Source organism: Lithobates pipiens, unplaced genomic scaffold (assembly GCF_037356315.1).
Source record: "Lithobates pipiens isolate NorthernLeopardFrog02 unplaced genomic scaffold, aLitPip1_a1.2 Scaffold_23, whole genome shotgun sequence".
Classification (NCBI taxonomy): Eukaryota; Metazoa; Chordata; class Amphibia; order Anura; family Ranidae; genus Lithobates; species Lithobates pipiens.
Genome location: NW_027507785.1, coordinates 111,915,170 through 111,939,484, shown reverse-complemented (window position 1 = coordinate 111,939,484; position 24,315 = coordinate 111,915,170). Strand labels below are relative to the sequence as shown.

At 42.7% G+C, this 24,315-nt stretch overlaps 1 protein-coding gene across 4 annotated transcripts in view; it reads right to left on the bottom strand.

Moving 5' to 3' along the window:
• Positions 1–24,315, bottom strand: part of LOC143927811 (inter-alpha-trypsin inhibitor heavy chain H3-like) — a 227,823-nt gene that overhangs the window by 60,285 nt on the left and 143,223 nt on the right. For all 4 annotated transcript variants that reach the window (XM_077452193.1, XM_077452195.1, XM_077452196.1 and 1 more), the window contains 2 exons: positions 12,650–12,789; positions 9,667–9,827 (listed from right to left, as the gene is read on the bottom strand). In XM_077452193.1, coding sequence (XP_077308319.1) covers positions 9,667–9,827; positions 12,650–12,789 — 301 coding nt within the window. The remainder of the gene's footprint in view (positions 1–9,666; positions 9,828–12,649; positions 12,790–24,315) is intronic.

Genomic DNA, 24,315 nt, shown 5'->3' with positions numbered 1-24,315 from the left:
CAATTGGTGCAGCACTTCTCATGCCATATGAAACATGTTGCTTGATTTCATAGTCAGAGAATCTTGCTATCACGTCTCTCGTGGTGTCTTGATGGCATAGTTATTTTTTGTATTCTATGTACTCTTTCAAAGCGTATAGTAGATATTTATTTTTTCAATATTTTGTTAAACACCTCTCGAACCGTTTTCTGTAGGTCAGTTTCACGGACTCTGACAGGCCCCGAATTGTTAAGTTGTTGCGCCTATTCCAATTTTCTTGATCTTCAAGCCTATAATGGATATTCTTCATTTCCAGCCAATCCAGTTCGGCTCTCTCGCGCAAATCCATAAATGCTTTTTTATGAACATCTAAATGAGCTTCGGATTCTTCTACCCTTTGTAGCACATTCTGCATATCCATTCTTGTGGCATTCAATTCTCCTTTAATCATGCATTCTAAGTGAGACGTCATCTCTACCCTATATTGCTTTGTAGGAAGCGCTTGTAGGCTATCCGTTTCCTTCTCTATTCTCTGTTGTCCTTGATCTTTTTGTGATGCTCCCTCTTCTCCCAGAGCAGTTTTATTTATCTGCCCCTCTGACACAGGGGTTATTACCTCAACACTCTCAACTGTCTGTTCCGTTATTTGGTCCGTTTTTCCATGTACCATGTATGTCTTTATAGCGTTACAATTCCCGATCTCTACTTGATTGGTTTTAACTCCTTTTCTCCCCATTATTCCCTCCTATCAAATTGTTTTTACGCTATATTTTCACCACCCAGAATACAATCCCCTACCAATCAAGTGGGCACTTACTCGATGAGAACTTATGCCCCAAAAAATGTTTGGATAAATGGGCAAATGCAAATACTCAATCACTTCATACAAAAATATGCTTAGACCAATCTTACACAATTTATACTGAAACAAGCTACTGCCAATGCAATATGTAAATTAGTATACCCTTGTATAGGGGATGCGAGTAAGTATTCAAGTAGCTATATAAATTTGTGCAGGGTCTGCATACAATCTGTGTAAAGGCAAATATTCAGGAGGGTGAAGAAAGGTAGAAACAAATAAGGCTGCCAGGGTACAGAAGTGCCTAAGGGTAGATAAGTAGGTTATTATGACTGTTATTCAAATAATAAAATAATCCCATACATTCAAAACTACTCATCCACTTTATAGAATTGTTTGGCTGACTGGCCAGCTGGTATGTAAGTGTATAAATACATAATATAAACACCTTAAAGCGGAGTTCCACCCAAAAATTGAACTTCCACTTTAAGAGAAAGTGACGCCCTGATATGCCACATTTGGCATGTCATTTTTTTGGGGGGAGCGAATACCCTCTTTTCAGAGGGTTCCTGCTCCCCCTTCCTTCTGGTGCACCCTCAGCACTGGAAGATCACCCCTCCCCACTCCCTCTAGGCAATCATCTGGGACACATCACAGGTCCCAGATGATTGCACTACCAGTCATGGCGCACACCACGGCTCGTGCATGTGCAGTGGGTGCACATCCACAGTTACAATGCTGGCGCCGCTGATCAGAGGGGAAGACAAGCGGGGCTTCAATCCCCCGCATCGCTGGACCCTGGGACAGGTAAGTGTCTGATTATTAAAAGTTAGCAGCTGCAGGATTTGTAGTTGCTGACTTTAATTTTTTTTTTTTAAGCGGAACTCCGCTTTAAAGAGTATAAGAACGGACCAATATAGGTGTATATGTTCAAGTATTTCTCAAATGTTTTGCAATTATTATATCAAAGCGCTAATCTTATTACAAATATCTCCTCACATAATAAAAGGAAACAAATTAAGCAGCTCTGTGGTTATATGGCTATGCAAATAAAGGCAGAAAAATATAAGCAAACGGGTTCAATCTGCTTAATCAGAAAGTTCAGACTGTAGGGTTGATAAAAAAAGAAAAAAAAAAAAGTAAGAGTAAAGAAAGGGGGGGGGGGAACAGTCCTCAAAAGCAAAGCTTATAGGCTCAAGCAAGCTAAGGCAGACTGGAACAATCCTAAAATCCTAAAACAATCTTCTTCCAAACGTGAAGTAGTCCTTTATGTAGAACCTTGCCAGCTAGCTGCCGAATAAAAACTTTGCATCTGTTTCCCTTTTCACGATATAGGCTTAAATAGTTCTGGTTTTATTCCAGCTTTCACTTCTAGAGCGAAGGGAAGTGAAAGCACCTCAATGAACAGTTTCCTTGGACCTAAACAAAACAGTCCCTATAGGTCATTACTTAATATTCCTCCGTGGCCTCCTAATAAGAGGAGCAAATAATACAGGTGCATGAACAAGCAGAAAGTAGATATACATGTAAAAATTCAGGCTGATATTCAAATATTTTGTGAATTGTTTGTAATTGTTATACCAGAACACAGTCTTAATGCATGTATATCTTCAAGTGGTGGAAGTTCAAGTTATACTAACATATGATAAACAGCTTTACAACTATGCAACTGTACTGGTGTGAGCAGAAATATATAAAGCAGACAATTTCAATCATGCTGGAAGAAAGATCAAGCTCTAAAAATAATGCAAAAAAAAAAAAAGGAGGGGAACAGCCCACTTGTCCCAATTTATGAGCTCTGACAAACGCCTCACAAAACAACTTCCACAGGCCAAGACAGGGCGGACACTGTAAGCTAATATTAATCTTCTTTGTTTGCTTCCTCATTGATAATGCAGATATAACAAGCAGGTACACACACACAGCAGATAGATGTACGGGTAGGAATACAGGCAGGTGTGTAGATATTATATATAGGTATCGTGCAATTGTTATGCAGAAGTGGAAGTCTTATTGCAGATATTTCCTCAGATGGTAAACAATTATACAGGTTATGCAGGTGGGTAATAAGCAACTATGCAGCTATGCGACTTTGCAGGTGGAAGCAGAAAGATATATGCGAATAGGTTCAATCAAGCTGGTAGGAAAGTTCAAGCTTCTAAATAAAAAGATGCATTAATAAAAAAGCAAGCAGGCGGTCCATAGATTCAAGCTGCTTATTTAAAGCAAGCTATAACATGCTCAATCCAGCCAACGCAGATATCGTAGGAGCTTATAGCATTCTTCCCATAAATACTGCTTCACCAGTTACCTGCTACAAACTTTGCTTTAATTCCTTTTATTTCCCTTCACCACCTTTGAATATGAATGCCATATGTTTTCCTACCCGTTCTTCAGACTTTCAGTCCTTCAAATTAATTGGTCTGGCTGCAGAGAGGAGCTCCAGCTACACAGACTGTCCCTCACACCTCCACATTCCCCGCTCCTTTAACCACTTTCAGACCGGACCATTTTGCTGGTAAATGACCAGAGGTCTTTTTACACTTTGGCACTGCGCTGCTTTAACTGGTAATTGCGCGGTCATGCAATGTTGTACCCAAACAAAATTTGCGTCCTTTTCTTCCCACAAATAGAGCTTTCTTTTGATGGTATTTGATTGCCTCTGCGATTTTTATTTTTTGCGATATAAACGTAAAAAGACCGCAAATTTTGAAAAAAAATGATATTTTCTACTTTTTGTTATTAGAAAAATCCAATAAACTCAATTTTAGTCATACATTTAGGCCAAAATGTATTCAGCCACATGTCTTTGGTAAAAAAAAAGTCAATAATTGTATATTTATTGGTTTGCGCAAAAGTTGTCACATCTACAAACTAAGGTACGTTTTCTGGAATTTACGCAGCTTTTAGTTTACGACTGCCTATCTCATTTCTTGAGGTGCTAAAATGGCAGGGCAGTACAAAACCCCCCCAAATGACCCCATTTTGGAAAGTAGACCCCCTAAGGAAATTGATAAGAGGCATGTTGAGCCCTTTGAATATTTTATTTTTTTGCCTCAAGCGATTGAATAATGACAAAAAAAAAAATTTTTTTTTTTTTTTACACAAAGTTGTCACTAAATGATATATTGCTCACACATGCTATGGGCGTATGTGAAATGACACCCCAAAATAAATTCTGCTGCTTCTCCTGAGTATGGGGATACCACATATGTGGGACTTTTTGGGAGCCTAGCCGCGTACGGGGCCCCGAAAACCAAGCACCGCCTTCAGGCTTTCTAAGGGCGTAAATTTTTGAGTTCACTTCTCACTACCTATTACAGTTTTGAAGGCCATAAAATGCCAAGATGGCACAAAACCCCCACAAATGACCCCATTTTAGAAAGTAGACACCCCAAGCTATTTGCTGAGAGGCATGTTGAGTTCATGGAATATTTTATATTTTGTCACAAGTTGCGGGAAAATTACAAACTTTTTTTTTTTTTTTTTTTTTTTAACAAAGTTGTCACTAAATGATATATTGCTCATGCATGCCATGGGCATATGTGAAATGACACCCCAAAATAAATTCTGCTGCTTCTCCTGAGTACGGGGATACCACATATGTGGGACTTTTTGGGAGCCTAGCCGCGTACGGGGCCCCGAAAACCAAGCACCGCCTTCAGGGTTTCTAAGGGCGTAAATTTTTGAGTTCACTTCTCACTACCTATTACAGTTTTGAAGGCCATAAAATGCCAAGATGGCACAAAACCCCCACAAATGACCCCATTTTAGAAAGTAGACACCCCAAGCTATTTGCTGAGAGGCATGTTGAGTCCATGGAATATTTTATATTTTGCCACAAGTTGCGGGAAAATTACAAACTTTTTTTTTTTTTTTTTTTTTTTCACAAAGTTGTCACTAAATGATATATTGCTCACGCATGCCATGGGCATATGTGAAATGACACCCCAAAATAAATTCTGCTGCTTCTCCTGAGTATGGGGATACCACATATGTGGGACTTTTTGGGAGCCTAGCCGCGTACGGGGCCCCGAAAACCAAGCACCGCCTTCAGGCTTTCTAAGGGCGTTACAGTTTTGAAGGCCATAAAATGCCAAGATGGCACAAACCCCCCCCAAATGACCCCATTTTGGAAAGTAGACACCCCTAAATTTAGGGGTACACTAGTGAGACTAGGTAATAAATGGCGGGTGCCCTGAAACTATAAAAAAATAACTAACCAACCAGCGTCACCTGTAACAGTTATATGGTGATCACTGGTGAAAGGGTTAACTAGGGGGCAATTAGGGGGCTTTATGCGGTAGTATATGGGGGTCCCTGGCGCTATAAAAAGCTGCGGAGAACCTAAATACCTACCTGCCTAACTAGCGTCACCTGTGACACTAATACAGCGATCAGAAAAACGATCGCTTATTAGGCTGGGTTCACACTGGAGCGATGCGGGAACGCCACGAATGCGCGGCGGGTTCCCGCATCGCATGCCTCCCGGCGGCAGTTCACACTGCCCTATGCGAACTGCTGGGAGTGTCAGTGAAATGTTACTGACACCCCCAGATCAGTTCGCATATCGCAGTGCGATCTGCAAACTCGGATCGCATGGTGTGAACACCCATGCGATCCGATTCTGCTGCGGGCCAAAAAAAGGGTCCCGTGCGAATTTGCGGCGGGTGCGGCGGGTGCGGCGAATGGCTGAACTCGAATCGCACAGAGATCGGATGTGATTTGCACTGCAGTGCGGTGCGAATCACATCCGTTCTCATAAACCGCTGCAATGTGAACCCAGCCTTAGTGACACTGGCGACGGGGGGTGATCACGGGGTTAAACCTTTATTGGGGGGGTTAGGGGGGTACCTTAGAACTAAAGGGGGCTAACCCTAACTGCCCTAACAGTTATTAGTCACAAATGACACCCGCCGGGTGATCAGGGGGTTAAACCTTTATTAGGTAATAAATGGCGGGTGCCCTGAAACTATAAAAAAATAACTAACCAACCAGCGTCACCTGTAACAGTTATATGGTGATCACTGGTGAAAGGGTTAACTAGGGGGCAATCAGGGGGCTTTATGCGGTAGTATATGGGGGTCCCCCTCGCTATAAAAAGCTGCGGCGAACCTAAATACCTACCTGCCTAACTAGCGTCACCTGTGACACTAATACGGCGATCAGAAAAATGATCGCTTATTAGGCTGGGTTCACACTGGAGCGATGCGGAAACGCCGCGAATCCGCGGCGGGTTCCCGCATCGCATGCCTCCCGGCGGCAGTTCACACTGCCCTATGCGAACTGCTGGGAGTGTCAGTGAAATGTTACTGACACCCCCAGATCAGTTCGCATATCGCAGTGCGATCTGCAAACTCGGATCGCATGGTGTGAACACCCATGCGATCCGATTCTGCTGCGGGCCAAAAAAAGGGTCCCGTGCGAATTTGCGGCGGGTGCGGCGGGTGTGGCGGGTGCGGCGAATGGCTGAACTCGAATCGCACAGAGATCGGATGTGATTTGCACTGCAGTGCGGTGCGAATCACATTCGTTCTCATAAACCGCTGCAATGTGAACCCAGCCTTAGTGACACTGGCGACGGGGGGTGATCACGGGGTTAAACCTTTATTGGGGGGGTTAGGGGGGTACATTAGAACTAAAGGGGGCTAACTCTAACTGCCCTAATGGTTATTACAGTCACAAATGACACCAATGCAAAAAAAAAAAAAAAAAAAAAAAAAATTACATTGGTGTCACTGTGACTGGGGGGCAGGGGTAATTGGGGGGGTGATCGGGGGGTAAAGGGGGGGTGTGAGTGTGCCTGGCATGTTCTACTGTGTGTGTAGAGTGTTGGTGCAACTTACTGATCCGCTCTCCTCCGTGTCGGAACGAAAAATACCGACACGGAGGAGAGAATACATCACTTCCTCTCCTGTGTTTACATTACAGGAGAGGAAGTGATGTCACCGGGGATTTCTATTCGTCGGGAGCGATCGCGAGGGGGTGGCCATGAATGAATGGCCGTCCCCTCGTCCGGGATCGCTCCCGAACGAATACCGACCGCCGCAGGCACCGGGCGGGAGGCAAGGGACGTACATGTATGTCCTTATGCCTGCCCGTGCCATTGTACCGACGTACATCGGCGTGCGGCGGTCGGCAACTGGTTAATTAGCCCTTGTTACCCAGAGCTCCTCGATGTGCTTCAGGGGATATCACAGTGGGCAGACTGCTACACAATATTTTCCCCCACTCGTGGTTTGCCTACCGTCTCTGTCCGGTGTCTTGTCTAATAACGTCCTCCATCGGATAGTGTCCGCTGTGTACTGCGCATGCGCAGTACATAGCAACACAGATTCCGAAAATTGCCGAGGATGAACGGCGCCTGCGCCGTGAGTCCAGGTTCTAGCCCCACTGTCCAAGTGGACATAGAGTAGGAATAAAAAAGAGCCGAGCGCAGCGAGGCCGAGCCCGAAGCGTGGCGAGCGAAGCGTGGCGAGCGAAGCTCGCCCGCGAGGGGCCCTTTAATACTCACAACCCTATGTCCGCTTGGATGGTGGGGCTACCACCTCCACTCACAGCGCAGGCGCCGTTCAGCTTCGGAAATTTTCCGAAGCTTCGTCTGCTCCGTACTGCACATGCGCAGTACGGGGCGGACACTATTTCATGGCCGGACACTATACGGCAGAACACCGGCACCGAGTCCTCCTCCGACCGACCGTCTAACCGACCCTATCTGTTCTCCACTCGCAGACTCTCTCCCTCCACCTCTCATGATATGAGCGAGCAGCTGCAGCCTCCAGCCCCTTCTCCTCTTCAATGCTTCCTTGTGACAGCTCACTCCGGGACTCTCAGTTCAAGGATCAGGGGGAGGCGAATGGGCAGCCAGAGTCTGGGGTCCAAATAGGGGTCAGGCACTCAGGTAAGGGGTGCAGTATTGCCACAGAAAGGGGGTATGAACCGGCTTCACCAGGAGAGTTTTACCGCTGTCACCATGTTCGCTCAGGGGGAACACCTGGAGCTCACAGCCTCAGGCTGATACTTGGTGCCATGTTGTAGCTCTTAGATAAGCTTTAAAACATATTCAACATTACAGAATAGCTGCAGATCTGCCACTCCTACTAAAGGAGGTCAGTATGGAGTTCTCTCCCTGTATACAGTACCACAGGTGGGCAAGTGGGACTGTCATTTGTCCATAATCTCCATGGCTTATTATAGGTTGTAACAAACGTCCCACACTCCACTTGAGTGCTTTCATCATATACCACTTCCTCCCAGTTTGAATATAGATATCAGATATTCCAATCACTCACAAGCACAAAACAAGACAATACTTGTTTAGTTGCTGAACATGGACTGATTTATTGGAGATGACACACAAATATATACAGCAGGCTTACAATAAAAACTATAACCATAAACCTAATTGACATGAGCTAATTAACTAATCCCTTAAAGCAGCCGATGTGACTCCCTAACTACAATACACATTATCATACATCTCAACACAGAACTCCTTCATACAATTGCAGAGTTAATTGGCAAAAACAATAATGGGTGAAAGACTCTTAGAAGCTGTGGCAAGCCAGACTAGACTCATTTACATTATAGAAGACATCAGACAGGTGACTGGAGTTGATGACATTAGCATCTAACAGTATGTGTCCCAAGAGTAGAAATCAGTTACTATTTCTAATATGGCATATACAGGGTTCCCAGAATCTGTCTGCCTTGGGGGGATATGGACCTGAATATAAAGTAACACCACCTCAGGGGTCCCCAGGCATACAGCTCACAAAAATAACCGTTCCCCCAAATGGCAGGGCCCATAATAGGTAAGAAAGAGACTATCATTCAGTCCCCTACAAAAGCCTCTGTCCCGGGTGAGTCTGTCACACAGGTGCTTAAAGTTTAGTAAAATAATGTTATTCTTCTTAATAAACCTTATTGTTTTTAATGTATAGTGATCGCTGTGCCCTTTGTTCTCTGCAGCAAATGCCAGGTTAACATCTCTCAAACAGGGCTGGACTGAGACAGAAATTTGGCCCTGGACTGCATCCAGAACAGCCCACTTACATTTTGAGTGTCTCATCAGCACCCCCTTACATCAGAGTCCCATCAGCAGCCCCTTTATATCAGAGTCCCACCAGCAGCCCCCTTACATCAGAGTCCCATCAGCAGCCCCTTACATCAGAGTCACATCAGCACCCCCTTACATCAGATTCCCATCAGCAGCCCCTTACATCAGATTCCCATCAGCAGCCCCCTTACATCAGAGTCCCATCACCAGCCCCTTACATCAGAGTCCCATCACCAGCCCCCTTACATCAGATTCCCATCAGCACTCCCTTACATCAGAGTCCCATCGCAGCCCCTTACATCAGAGTCCCATCACCAGCCCCCTTACATCAGAGTCTCCCCCTCCAACGTGTACTCACAATTCTGAAGGTAGCTTCTCTTCTTCCTCTCTCCAGTCATGTGATAACAAGTGATAGGGGAGAGAGGAAGGAAAGTCTGCCAGCCATCTATTTCCCCCTGCAGGCTGGAGGGAGCAGAAAGCCTAATGCCCTTTCCAGCATATGATGGAAGCTGCTCCTCCTGACAGGAGTGAAATCGTGATCACTCACTGTCAGAGAGAAGCGGCTCCAGGACTGCACCTGACTGGCCCACTGAGCCATCAGCCCACGGGGAATCTCCCGGTAGTCCCGATGGCCAGTACATGCCTGCTCTCAAACATCCATGTTTACTAGACCAAAGACAGAAGGGCCACCAACTGCTTGACAATACCAAAGTGCAGGTTGCAGACAGAGTTACAGAATTATTTCCATTTTACCATATAAGATTTAGACTTTATAACAATTTATATTTTTGTTTTTGATATGGAAAGCTAGCATGTATAATTTTCCTACCTTCAACAAATTTATCAGCAACTAATGTTTCTTCTTCCTTTTCTTTCTCTTCAGGTTTTGTAACCACCATAGATGTTAAAGGGGTCACAAACTTGAACTTCAGAGAAAGATCCAGCGCCTGCCGTTTAAGTTTCTCTTTCTCCGATGGGTCTGCAGATATTCTTCATGCAAATAATGTGATTTTAGAATCTCAACTACAAACATTTCATAAATCTTATATTTATATTTTTGTTTATTTACATAATCCATTTGTCATTTATAGTTTAATAGGAATTGTAATTGGGTTTCCTGCAAAACAACACTTCGCATCTTATGCTACTGCCTTATACCGGTGATGTCTGCTTTAGCCTGTTCAGTTGTCCCACCCAATCTGTTTTATAGCCATGATCCTTGGGGGGTGCTCATTGGGATTAACTGATTTGTTATAAAATATGCTGTCATATGTCCTATAAAAAGGAATAGAACCAGTCTTAGTTCATGACATTATTAAAGGTAAGAGGTATAAATATATTGCCCTTCTTTGTACTCGCTCCATTTCCAGTACATCCTCCCTGAGGACTGGTACCCATAACTGGACAGCATACTCTAGGTGCGGAAGGACCAGAGTCTTGTAGAGTGGGAGAATTATAATTTTATCTCTGGCGTTGATCCCTTTTTTAATGCATGCCAATATTCTATGCTTTGTTAGCAGCAGCTTGGCATTGCATGCCATTGCTGAGCCTATCTACTAGGAGCCCCAGGTCCTTTTCCATCCTAGATACCCCAGAGGTTCTCCTTCCAGTGTATAGATTGCCTTCATATTTTTTTGCCACCCAAATGCATTATTGTACATTTTTCTACATTCATTTGACATGTAGTTGCACACCCCATTAATTTGTTGTTGATCTTCTTGCAAGGTTTCCACATCCTGCAGAGATGTCACAACACTAAAGAAATTACACTTTGCTACAATGTAAAGTAGTCAATGTAGAGCTTGTATAACAGTGTAAATTTGCTGTCCCCTCAAAATAACTCAACACAGCCATTAATGTCTAAACCGCTGGCAACAATACATAGGTGAAAGTTGGTCCCAATTAGCCATTTCCCTTCCCCGGTGTCATGTGACTCATTAGTGTTACAAAGTCTCAGGTGTGAATGGGGAGCAGGTGTGTTAAATTTGGTGTTACCACTCTCACTCTCTCATACTGGTCACTGGAAGTTCAACATGGCACCTCATGGCAAAGAACTCTCTTAGGCGGCGTACACACGGGCGGACTGTCTGCCCAAACTAAGTTCGTCAAACAGTCCGCTCAAACTTTTGAATGAACGAACTTGCCCACACACGGCACTTTTTGAGCGGACTAATACGGCAAACTAAGTTCGTCGTACTAAGTCCGCGCAACTTTTGAAATGAACGGACTCGCCCACACACGCGGAGGACAGTCCGCTCATTTCGAGCGCGTGTCAAGGTAGGCGGGGCCCGCGACGGAGACGTCGCGGGCTCCGCCGCCTGGAATGGACTTAAAGGGGAACCCCAACGCCGAAAAAAATCGGCGTGGGGCTCCCCCCAAGTCCACAACAGACCCTTGTCCGAGCACGCTACCCGGCCGGCCAGGAAAGGGGGGCGAGCGAGCGCGCCCCCCCTCCTGAGCCGTACCAGGCCGCGTGCCCTCAACATGGGGGGTGCCTTGGGGAAGGGAGGGCCGCGCGGCCCCCCCACCCCAAAGCACCTTGTCCCCATGTTGATGAGGACAAGGGCCTCTTCCCGACAACCCTGGCCGTTGGTTGTCGGGGTCTGCGGGCGGGGGGCTTATCAGAATCCGGGAGCCCCCTTTAATCCCCCCGGATACCGGCCCCCCACCCTATGTGAATGAGTATGGGGTACAATGTACCCCTACCCATTCACCTGTAAAATAAAAGTACCCAAAAAAAACACAACACACGAGATAAAATATTTTATTGCACAGCTCCGGGGGTCTTCCGTCTTCGGGGGTCTTCTCGCCGGACTCCTCCGCTATCTTCTTGTAGCTCTTTTGCTAGCGGAGGAGTCCGGCTTTCTTCCTCCCCGCCGCCAGCCTCTTCTCCCGACTTCGGGGGTCTTGTCCCCCTCTTCGGTTCTTCTGCCGGGCCACCGCGCCTTCTTATAGCTCTTTTAGAGGCGGTGGCCCGGTCTTCTGTCGCCGCTGTCGCCGCCGCCTTCCGTTCTTCTTCTTCTTCTTCTTCCTCTTCTTCTTCTTCTTCTTCTTCTTCTCCAGGAGATGTTGACACGACGCTCTCTCCGGCCGGAATGCCAGAGCCGCGCCGCGCTGCCACTTATATAGTGACAATGGGGCGGTGTCACATGGTATATGTCAGAAGAAGAAGAAGAAGAAGAAGAAGAACGGAAGGCGGCGGCGACAGCGGCGACAGAAGACCGGGCCACCGCCTCTAAAAGAGCTATAAGAAGGCGCGGTGGTCCGGCAGAAGAACCGAAGAGGGGGACAAGACCCCTGAAGTCGGGAGAAGAGGCCGGCGGCGGGGAGGAAGAAAGCCGGACTCCTCCGCTAGCAAAAGAGCTACAAGAAGATAGCGGAGGAGTCCGGCGAGAAGACCCCCGAAGACGGAAGACCCCCGGAGCTGTGCAATAAAATATTTTATCTCGTGTGTTGTGTTTTTTTTGGGTACTTTTATTCACAAAGATTCACAGTTTTGTTATTGAGTGCCTAGCTTGCTTGGTAAAGAAGGTTAAGGACTAAAGTTGGCCATACACTCATTGAAATTCAGCTGATTAAGCAGAGACTGGCCAAATTCTAATCAATGTGTGTCAGTCCCAACACAGAATTGTTTTCTCAATCAGTGATTGAATCTTAGAGCATAACATAAAAGATTTTCAAAACAGTTTTTTGACATCTTCTAATTGTAGGTTTGCAATTTTTTCGGAATTTCATGATAAAGAAAATATTGAAATAATTGTGGTCAGAACATTTTCTCATTAGGGTACAAGCAATATTATATAAAAACATACCTTTTCTCCAGCAGTTGCTGTATGGTGAGGTAGGCCCAAAGTCTCTCAGTAAAGTCACCGAATATGTACTCCTGCTGTTTGCTCACCCCATCCTTCTCTTGGATTTGAACATTTTCACTGTATTTCAGTGAATTATCTGCCTGTTCAAGTAACATCAACACAACTCAATATTTATATAAATCTACTATACTTAGGCGGAAATACATCATAAAGTTTTCATAAGAATCTTTAACAAAACTATCCTGGTATTTACTATAGAAACATCAAGGCATGATACTTCACTGATAAGCTCCAATAGACTTTTCGGATTTAAAAGGAGCGGCCTTTAAGCTACAACACATGAGCAAGATATAGGCCACTGTTTTCTTTTTATGGACCTTTTCCTGGAAGCTCTGTATGCAGATTGGCATCAAGTACCAGGCACTGAAAGACAGCGCGTTCTATTACCCAGCCACATACTTTAACTGGCACTGCTGGACAGTGTGATCTCCTGCCTGGTGTTTTTGGATAACTCAGGCTGTCAGGTCATCTGGCTACTAGAGAACAGCAAAGGACATGGAACATATTCAAAGATTCAGTATGTGACCACTGAGCAACAGTGCTGGGTGGCTTTTCTGAACCCACTAATAATGGTGTAATCTTCATCTTCCTACTGTCTCCAAATATGGAATACTATTCTTCCAATGACTCTAAAGTGTGGAACTATTAGACCCATTAAACTCAAAGATGTAGCATTATTCCTCCCACAGACACATGGGAGATTATGGCTTCCAATGACACCAACTTTGGGGCACTCCTTTTCGCACTGACTATTGATGGGGCATTATTCCTGCTCTACCTAATCTGGGTGATTTTTTCTTATCATTGACCATCAACTTTTTGGGCATTTTTACCACTACTGACACCAACAACATGGTAGTATTCATCCTCTCACTGATCACTGAAGCTTGTTTTTTTAAATCCTACTGACTGTTGACCTTTGGATAGATTTTACTTTAACAGACCACTGGCCATAGTCTGGTGCCTCAATAGTCTAAAAAGCGGTAAAATGGCCCTTTGTTTTCAAAGCATCCATGTTCTAAAGCACGTATAAAAACACATCCGAATCCAAACCACCAGACAATTTCATGTGGCCCTTGCACCTCTCCTGCAGCTGTGGAATCCCCCTCATCTCTGCACCCAACTTTGTCCCAGCAGCTGGCAGCAGAGATGAGGACAGAACTCCTCCGCCAGATCCTGCACTTCTCCATGCAGCCACAGAGAGGCTAATCTCTGCCCCTCCTCTGATCCTGGCAGCTGACTTCAGCTCTAGTGCAGTCCTCCTCCAAACCCTGCACTTTCTACTTCCCAGATTTTCCCCCAGTTTCTTCCCAGAAGCAGCACTAAATAAGGGGGGTGCACTGTGATGTAAAGAAGGATGGGGGGGCTCTTGACATCTGCTTATAATTATTATGAGAATAATACAATCCTTCGTCAGTTGAACAGGAGGGTCACTTACCACTGGTATCCTCAACAAGAAACTTTATTGGAAACTGATCAGACAGAACACCATGGCAGATGTTAGAAATTCTATATATAACCCTACAGAATTTCTAACAGGTTGTGTGCCCAGGCATAGCCCAGAAATGCTGAGAACCCAGTCATAGCCAGCTAGAACAGATAAGTGCAAGATACAGCAACAGGAAGAAGAAGACTCCAACCGAATAAAAGAAAATGGCCAATAACACAGCTACAACAAAGCTTTAATTTGCAAATCTGACAAATCAAAACTCCAAGAAATTAAAATTCAAGATGAAAATGCTGCTAATAAAAGAAGGTGTGGAAAATGAACTGTATAAATGAGGTCAGGCTGGAACATCCTTCAGATTAGTGTATACAGAAAGACCAAAAAGCTCATAGCATAATCTCTCTTACATATATGTATGATTTGATCTTCTATGCAAAGTGTGAAACTGCTAAAGAAATGTAGGAAGGATTACAAAAGATGCATAGAAGATCTAATCTCAGCAAAAAAATTATTTGTATTTGATTAGAAATCTATACCAAATCAGGCTAGTGAAAGGCCAGGATATGCATGATTACATAAGGCATACCTTGGAAATGGTTGAATGCCTGAGAGGTATAGGAGAATACAAGATTTTCATGTCACAGCACTATTACTCAGTGGTTTACCAGAAATTTATGAAATGCTTGTCACAGCACTTGATGCACATCCAAATGATGAACTGACATTGGAATATGTGCTTCTGTCACAAAATCTTTTTTAACCACTTGCCGACTGCCTGCCGTCAATTGACAGCGGCAGAATGACAATCCTGCACGAATCGCCGTAGACGTACAGGGGGCGCTTTAAGGGCATGCGCGGGCCCGCCGCATAGCGTAGGAGCCTGTACACGTGGCCGGCGTCCGCAATGGTAATCAATGGCTATTTATAGCTTCAATCGCTGTATAAATGCCAATGGTCCCAAAATAGTGTGAAAAGTGTCTGATCTGTCTGCCACAATGTTGCAGTCGCAATAAAAAATCACAGATCGCCTTCATTACTATTAAAAAAAATAATAATAATAAGAAGAAAAATTCCATAAATATATCCCCTATTTTGTATTTTGTAGACACTATAAATTTTGCGCAAACCAATATACGCTTATTGCTTTTTTTCTTTACCAAAAATATGTAGTAGAAAACATATTGGCCTAAACTGAGGAAGAAATATTTTTTTATATATATATATATTTTTGGGGGTATTTATTATAGCAAAAAGTTAAAAATATTGTTCATTTTCAAAATAGTCATTTTTGTTGTTTACAGTGCAAAAAATAAAAAATAAAGAGGTGATCAAATACCACCAAAAGAAAGCTCTATTTGTGGGCAAAAAAGGACATAAATTTTGTTCGGGTTCAGCGTCGCATGACCACACAATTGTCAGTTAAAGCGGCCCAGGGCCGTATTGCAAAAAGAAAAATGTCTCAGTCAGAAAGGGGGTAAATTCTTCTGGGGCTGAAGTGGTTAAAAATGAAAAATAGGAACAACAACAATAACATGCAACCAGAAACATGTGAATGTTTTCTGTGCAAGAAACAAGTATAATTTAAAAGTAGATTGCCGAATCTGGAAAGCTAGAATGCAAAAACAAACTAGACTATAAAAAGCCAAAAGTCTGAAGGAAGAAACAGATTTTCCTTAAGATATGAATATGTTTTTCAATCTAAAGCTTGAACCTCATCTTTGCAAGCATGGTGCGTTGATTCAAACGCTACAAGTCACATGACAAATTACAAAAATGTCTTTATTCACCTTGACCAGAGTAAAACAGAAAAAATCACCACAGCGAATGGTCCTATTTCCCAGAGTGTCACCAGAAAGATATCTGTGAAAAATGTCCTATATGCCCCTGCTCTTGAAACTAATCTTCTGTCAGTGAAGAAGCTCACAAAATAATGCAATGTAGTGACCTTTCAGGATGACAGTGGTACCATCACAAATGGGGATATCTTACTTGCAAAGGCTAAAATTACAGATGAACTGTATCAGCTGAACTACAATGTAGTTAATACTGCCAAGGAGGAAAAACATTCAAATTGCATTCACACATGGCACATATGATCTGACATAATAAATAAATTAACTGAGAATAACTACGCAAGTGGAATAAAAATTAATCCATGTAATCAAAAAATGCTGTATATAAGGAAACACGACAACAATAGCCTTGCCAAAGCAGAGTAACAGCAGAGATAAGAAACCTGTGAACTTCATTCAGATCTTTGCAATCCAATAGAAAAATTGACTCCAGGAAAGAAGTGGTATTTGCACACTTTTATCGATGACAACTCCAGGTTTACTATACTATATCTATTACACAAAAGTGAAGTACCAGAGAAATTTGAACAGTATTTGGCTCAAGTAAGCAACTAATTTGGCAGTGTATTGCGCACAGACAATAAAACTGAATGTTCAGGAGACAACACAAAGCCCCAAACATGAACCACCAAAAAATTTTTGGAAGCAAAGCCTATGTGCACATCCCAAAAGATAAACCTACAAAACAGGATGCTTGCGCAAAGGAAGGTGTACTTGTGAGGTATAATGAATCTTAAAATGGATACAGAATTCTACACCAAGACACATACAAGGTAACCATCAGGAGAAGTGCAATCGTCAATGAAACTTCAGTATATTCAAAATTTCATGAACTAACACAAACACTTCAAACAGAGGGAAATTCCACATCAGTGCAACATAAAGATAAGCAACAAAGTGACACAGAAGTAGAAATGAACAAGGACAATCCAAATACTGTAAAAGAAGAAAACAGGCCACAGAAGGCTTCAATCAGGAAATCTACCAGACGCAATAAAGGTATTCCCAGCCAAATGTCTGTCCTATGTTGCACGTGTGGCATTAATACCAGACCCAGATTCATGAAATGAAATGTAAAGACTTCCAACCCATGAGAAACAAAAGTTGATCAAATACTTTGACAAAACTGCTTACAATAAACACGTTTATACAACTGAGATCTGAAATGGGACTAATATAAGGAGTAGTTGTGAATGCGGGTGTTGGAATGCAAAGCTCATGTGTATTTTAACAGCAGAACTAAGTTCTGTGATACCAACAGTGTGCGACCCTCCTTTGGAGACTTGTATCATCTGCTACAGGAGTGAAAGTAAGCTCTGTGCTGTTCCGCACCTGCCCTTCACAGTTCTAGCACAGGCCTAGTCAGCAGCTTGTTTGGCTGCCAAACAAGCTGCTGACCACACCTGTGCTTTGAATTAACACCAGAAAAATACCATTGTAGGTCCAATTCACTTCTGGTTTGTTCACCAGTCAAAATAAAATATCTCAGTACAGCGCAAATACATAAAACTCTTTACAGTGAAATGCTAAATGCATAAATAAAAGTCCATATTAGTGAATGATACAATATACAGTGATCAGGAAAGATCAAAAAGAGTCCACTTGTGCAGTGTGTCTTTAATCAATATATCCAGTGACGATGTGATCCCTTCACCAATGAACTAGTTGGACTCTCACCTCATCGAATGGACCCCTGATAAATCAGATAGGTCAAAAACACATGTTCCCATCAAGGGTGAAGTATAAGGCTACAGCAAACCAAACGGAAGTATTTCCAGATAGAATCTCCTCAATGTCATCAGGTCAGGAAAATGTCATATATGAAAAAGAACAAGCAGATCTAGTGCTCTCCGTTTGATAACGATTTATTAAAATAAATAAATAAAAACAAATTTCCACTCACATTTCTAGGCACTGATCTCCAGTGCCGAGTGCAAAGCAGGAAATAACATGCATGGATCAGTGTGTCAGCCGGCGGATGACGTCACGACGCGAGTCACGTGGTCCGTACGCGTTGCGTCCCAGGGAGTGGGCGGGACTTCATCAGCGGTGACGGAATGACGTCGGACGGCCGCTTTATACCAACACACTAAATTTAAACCAATAAACGGCGGAGTTATGCGCAAGGCAAGTGCCGCTACTAGCGTGACACCGGAACATACATCTGTGATCGCTCCATACACAGGGGGAGAGGAAAGGGCATATAGAAAACTTTATGAGCGCCAAAAAAAACATATTTAAAACAAAATTAAAATCAACACCAGAGAGAAGCGCACGTCAAGTCCGCTGATTGGCAACAGAAAATCACCCACTAAGAGTTCTCGCATAAAACATGCAGAGAAACGAATGAGACGTTGCCCAAACGGACAGCAGAAAGCCTTAAGCGAATCTCCCGGTAGGTCGCATGACCAATGATAAGAACTAACGAATATACCCGCAAATGTCGCTGACGTCATCAGAAAGCTACACTGATCCATACATGAAGAATAAACAAACAAACATAACTATAATTAAACTTAAACATACACCATACATGTAAGGAAAAAATCAAAAAATATATACAAAAAATAAATATAAATAAAAAAATATCACAATGAATAATTAAAAAATCAGATACTATAAAGTAAAACAATTATCTGTCCGAAATGAAACAATTTAAATCAAATTCCACATTTAAACCGCCCGGGGCAAGAACCCGTGTTTCATGGATCCAATAGGATTCGCGTTTGCTTAATTGGCGTATGAAGTTACCTCCACGCCAATGCTTGGTGACCTTCTCAATCCCCCAAAAGCTCAAACTCCTGGGATTCTGGGAATGCACCAATTTAAAATGGCGAGACACATTATGAGTCTTCAGGCCCTTTTTAATATTATTTACGTGTTCACCCAATCTCACATGTAGGGGTCTGGAGGTTCTACCGATATATTGGAGACCACATCCACATTGTAACATATATACCACCCCTATAGTGGAACAAGTGATAAGTTTATCGATCTTGTATTCCTTATTATTACTAGTGGCTATGAAGGATTTTCTCCTTTTCATATTGCATCTAGAGTGCCTACATGCCGTACATCTACCACACGCATAAAAGCCGGATAGAAAAGAGAAAAGCCTGCTTTCAGTTTGTACAGGGGGATCAATAACACTCGGTGCTATTTGGTCACGCAATGATGGAGCCTTTTTATATATGAAAGAAGGACGTGCGGGTAACAATGGACCCAGCACTCGATCTTGTTTCAGTATAAACCAGTTTTTGGCCACAACTTTTTCAAATTTTTTATACTGTACGTTATAATCAAGGACCATTCGAAATTTAACCCCTTCCACACCTGATTCTTTTGCCTTATCTTTAATCAGAAGGGACCTATCCATCTGCTGAACCCTAGATATTTCATGTTCAAGAGTAGATGGATCATAACCCTTTTCCCGGAACCTAGAGGACAATGTGTGGGCCTGATCCACAAAATCATCCATATAGGAACAATTACGCCTTAGTCTAACGTACTGTCCCCTGGGGATATTGCACAACCAAGACTTATGGTGGCAACTCCCCAGGGGAATGTACGAATTCCGATCAGTTGGCTTAAAGTGATTTTTCAATACTAGCCCATCATTTACTTTGGTGATCTCTAGGTCAAGAAACACCAACCGTTCTTGGCTAATATTCCACGATAACTGGATGTTTTTGTCGTTAACATTCATAGTACTGACAAATTCATCCAATCCTCGCCGATCACCATCCCATATTAAAATGAGATCATCAATGAATCTATTGTAGCAGATTAATTCCTTGGGGCGATTCCGAAAAACAACTTCCTCCTCCCAGTGGGCCATAAATAAATTGGCCACACTGGGAGCAAACTTAGCCCCCATGGCAACCCCCCTTACTTGTAAATAAAACTGATGATTGAACCAAAAATAATTCCTAGATAAACAGAAATTCAAGCATTTGAGAATATATTTTTTATGACACTCCGATAGATCGGAGTAAGTGGACATAGCCCACTGAACTGAGGCTCGCGCATCACTGTGTCCTATAATAGTATACAGTGAGCCGACATCGGCAGTCGCAAGAAAACAGGAGGCAGTGATATCCAATGACTCAAGAGTTTGAATAATGTGTTTAGTGTCTTTAAGGAATGCTTTGGTTTTAAATACCAGGGGTTGTAGAAAAGTGTCAATGTACTGACCCACTCTAGAGGAGATAGAGTCAATACCGTTAACAATAGGCCTGCCAGGCGGATTAACACAGTCCTTATGGATTTTTGGCAGGCTGTATATAATGGGGGTACGGCAAAATAATGGGTCAAGATAAGATCCCTCTTTTTTATTGAGAATATTTTTATGTTTCCCTTCTTCTATTAGCCAATGTAATTCATCCTTATACTGTAACATAGGATCTTTGTTCAAGATATGATATGTGTCAGTATCACTGACAAGTTTATTCATTTCGGACATATAATTAGTTCTATTCAAGATCACCAATCCCCCCCCTTTATCCGCGGGGCGTATGACTATGTCATCCCTGCTCCTAAGGGATTCAATTCCCAATTTAATAAACTGGGGGTCCTTTACTTTGCGTACTTTAAGATTGTCTAGATCATTTATAACAACATTCTTAAAAACCTCCAAAAACTTGTTATCGGTGTTTAGGGGGTTAAACGTGGATTTATTACGGAGATTTGAGTGATGATCCTCAAATATTTTCACCTGTCTAGCAGGGTTGGATAGAAAATATTTTTTCATGTTCAAATTCCTAACAAACTTTTGGATGTTAACATATGTATGGAATTTACTAAAATTCCTAACCGGAGCGAATTTTAGACCCCTATCTAAAACTTTTAACTCATTATCGCTTAATGGACATCCACTTAAGTTGTATATGCCTGCCCCTATTGGGGTTTTTGTTTTTTGAATTCTCCTGCCCCCTCTCCTTCCTCTCTCTCTTTTCTTTTTCGGACCTGATTGCCCGACTGGGGGGTTCCGTACGGTTGCTGTCTCCACCACTCCTGATGGATAGGTGGAGGTGCAAATGGTGGATGGATGGGCTGGTGGATAGGGGGCTGCACATAAGGGCCCCTTCCGGGTCCACTCTGTGCACCCAAAAAATCCCCTCCCTCACCGGCTCCTCCATATTGTAATGGTGCATACCTATTAGACACAGGTAGAGTGTATCTCGGTTGACCACCATAAGGAACCCTCTGATGGGAACCATAATCAGACTGATACCCACCCTGTCTGCTAGGAGAATGGTAACCATAATAGTATTGAGACTCATTAACAGGGCCTGCCCTGGAGTCAGAATTCCTGTCACGGTTACCATTACCTCTACCTCTTTTCTTTCCGTAATTATTACGGGGTCCCCTATTATAAGTACCTCCCCTCGGTGCACTACTCCTAGTATTAACGGGATCTGGCACCAGATTTTCCGGAATAAAGGGGCCTAAGGAACCAAGTGGTGGTATAGGGGCCATAGCATCAACCTCAATAGGAGTATCATGGTGGATATCTCCCTCGGTTTGATTCATTTTTTGCCATTTAAAGACATTACCCCCATTGAAGTCATCTGAGTCTCTTATGAACTTTTTCTTTTTCTTATTTTGGACCTCAAAGTCCCACTTTGCCATTTTGTCCTTTAGTTCAACAGAGAGTCTAATGAAATCAGGAGTGTCTTTAAATGATTCAATGGAATGTTTAATCTCATTGATCTGACTATCTAGAATGGTCATTTTTCTTTGTTTACGTTTCAGCAAAAATTCCATTAATTCTAGACCTTTATTAAGAAAAAAGTTTTCCCATTCCAACATGGAATCCCTATCCAGGAGTCCATCGTTAGGAGGAACGTCCCATCTTAAACGACGTGGTATTAGTCTAGCTGAAATATATTGCTGGAAAGAGACAATATCCCACCAAGCTTTAACCTTTTTCTCAAAAACATGACCAAGTTTTCTAAAGGCCAAAACCACATCCGGGGTTTGTTCAGAAATAGGGGTACGTGAAAAAACATCACTTAATTTAACCTCTCTATTTTCCAAATATTGAAATACATCCATATTAGCTGCTGAAATTGTAGTAAATTGGTGCAAAAAATATAGTGAAAAAATCAACCAGCGCTAAAACAATTGAAACCGTAAAAGTAAATATAGATAGAAAAAATGCAGCTAGAATACTGTAGGTCAAATTACCAAATCCCACATATCAAAATAAAATATCTCAGTACAGCGCAAATACATAAAACTCTTTACAGTGAAATGCTAAATGCATAAATAAAAGTCCATATTAGTGAATGATACAATATACAGTGATCAGGAAAGATCAAAAAGAGTCCACTTGTGCAGTGTGTCTTTAATCAATATATCCAGTGACGATGTGATCCCTTCACCAATGAACTAGTTGGACTCTCACCTCATCGAATGGACCCCTGATAAATCAGATAGGTCAAAAACACATGTTCCCATCAAGGGTGAAGTATAAGGCTACAGCAAACCAAACGGAAGTATTTCCAGATAGAATCTCCTCAATGTCATCAGGTCAGGAAAATGTCATATATGAAAAAGAACAAGCAGATCTAGTGCTCTCCGTTTGATAACGATTTATTAAAATAAATAAATAAAAACAAATTTCCACTCACATTTCTAGGCACTGATCTCCAGTGCCGAGTGCAAAGCAGGAAATAACATGCATGGATCAGTGTGTCAGCCGGCGGATGACGTCACGACGCGAGTCACGTGGTCCGTACGCGTTGCGTCCCAGGGAGTGGGCGGGACTTCATCAGCGGTGACGGAATGACGTCGGACGGCCGCTTTATACCAACACACTAAATTTAAACCAATAAACGGCGGAGTTATGCGCAAGGCAAGTGCCGCTACTAGCGTGACACCGGAACATACATCTGTGATCGCTCCATACACAGGGGGAGAGGAAAGGGCATATAGAAAACTTTATGAGCGCCAAAAAAAACATATTTAAAACAAAATTAAAATCAACACCAGAGAGAAGCGCACGTCAAGTCCGCTGATTGGCAACAGAAAATCACCCACTAAGAGTTCTCGCATAAAACATGCAGAGAAACGAATGAGACGTTGCCCAAACGGACAGCAGAAAGCCTTAAGCGAATCTCCCGGTAGGTCGCATGACCAATGATAAGAACTAACGAATATACCCGCAAATGTCGCTGACGTCATCAGAAAGCTACACTGATCCATACATGAAGAATAAACAAACAAACATAACTATAATTAAACTTAAACATACACCATACATGTAAGGAAAAAATCAAAAAATATATACAAAAAATAAATATAAATAAAAAAATATCACAATGAATAATTAAAAAATCAGATACTATAAAGTAAAACAATTATCTGTCCGAAATGAAACAATTTAAATCAAATTCCACATTTAAACCGCCCGGGGCAAGAACCCGTGTTTCATGGATCCAATAGGATTCGCGTTTGCTTAATTGGCGTATGAAGTTACCTCCACGCCAATGCTTGGTGACCTTCTCAATCCCCCAAAAGCTCAAACTCCTGGGATTCTGGGAATGCACCAATTTAAAATGGCGAGACACATTATGAGTCTTCAGGCCCTTTTTAATATTATTTACGTGTTCACCCAATCTCACATGTAGGGGTCTGGAGGTTCTACCGATATATTGGAGACCACATCCACATTGTAACATATATACCACCCCTATAGTGGAACAAGTGATAAGTTTATCGATCTTGTATTCCTTATTATTACTAGTGGCTATGAAGGATTTTCTCCTTTTCATATTGCATCTAGAGTGCCTACATGCCGTACATCTACCACACGCATAAAAGCCGGATAGAAAAGAGAAAAGCCTGCTTTCAGTTTGTACAGGGGGATCAATAACACTCGGTGCTATTTGGTCACGCAATGATGGAGCCTTTTTATATATGAAAGAAGGACGTGCGGGTAACAATGGACCCAGCACTCGATCTTGTTTCAGTATAAACCAGTTTTTGGCCACAACTTTTTCAAATTTTTTATACTGTACGTTATAATCAAGGACCATTCGAAATTTAACCCCTTCCACACCTGATTCTTTTGCCTTATCTTTAATCAGAAGGGACCTATCCATCTGCTGAACCCTAGATATTTCATGTTCAAGAGTAGATGGATCATAACCCTTTTCCCGGAACCTAGAGGACAATGTGTGGGCCTGATCCACAAAATCATCCATATAGGAACAATTACGCCTTAGTCTAACGTACTGTCCCCTGGGGATATTGCACAACCAAGACTTATGGTGGCAACTCCCCAGGGGAATGTACGAATT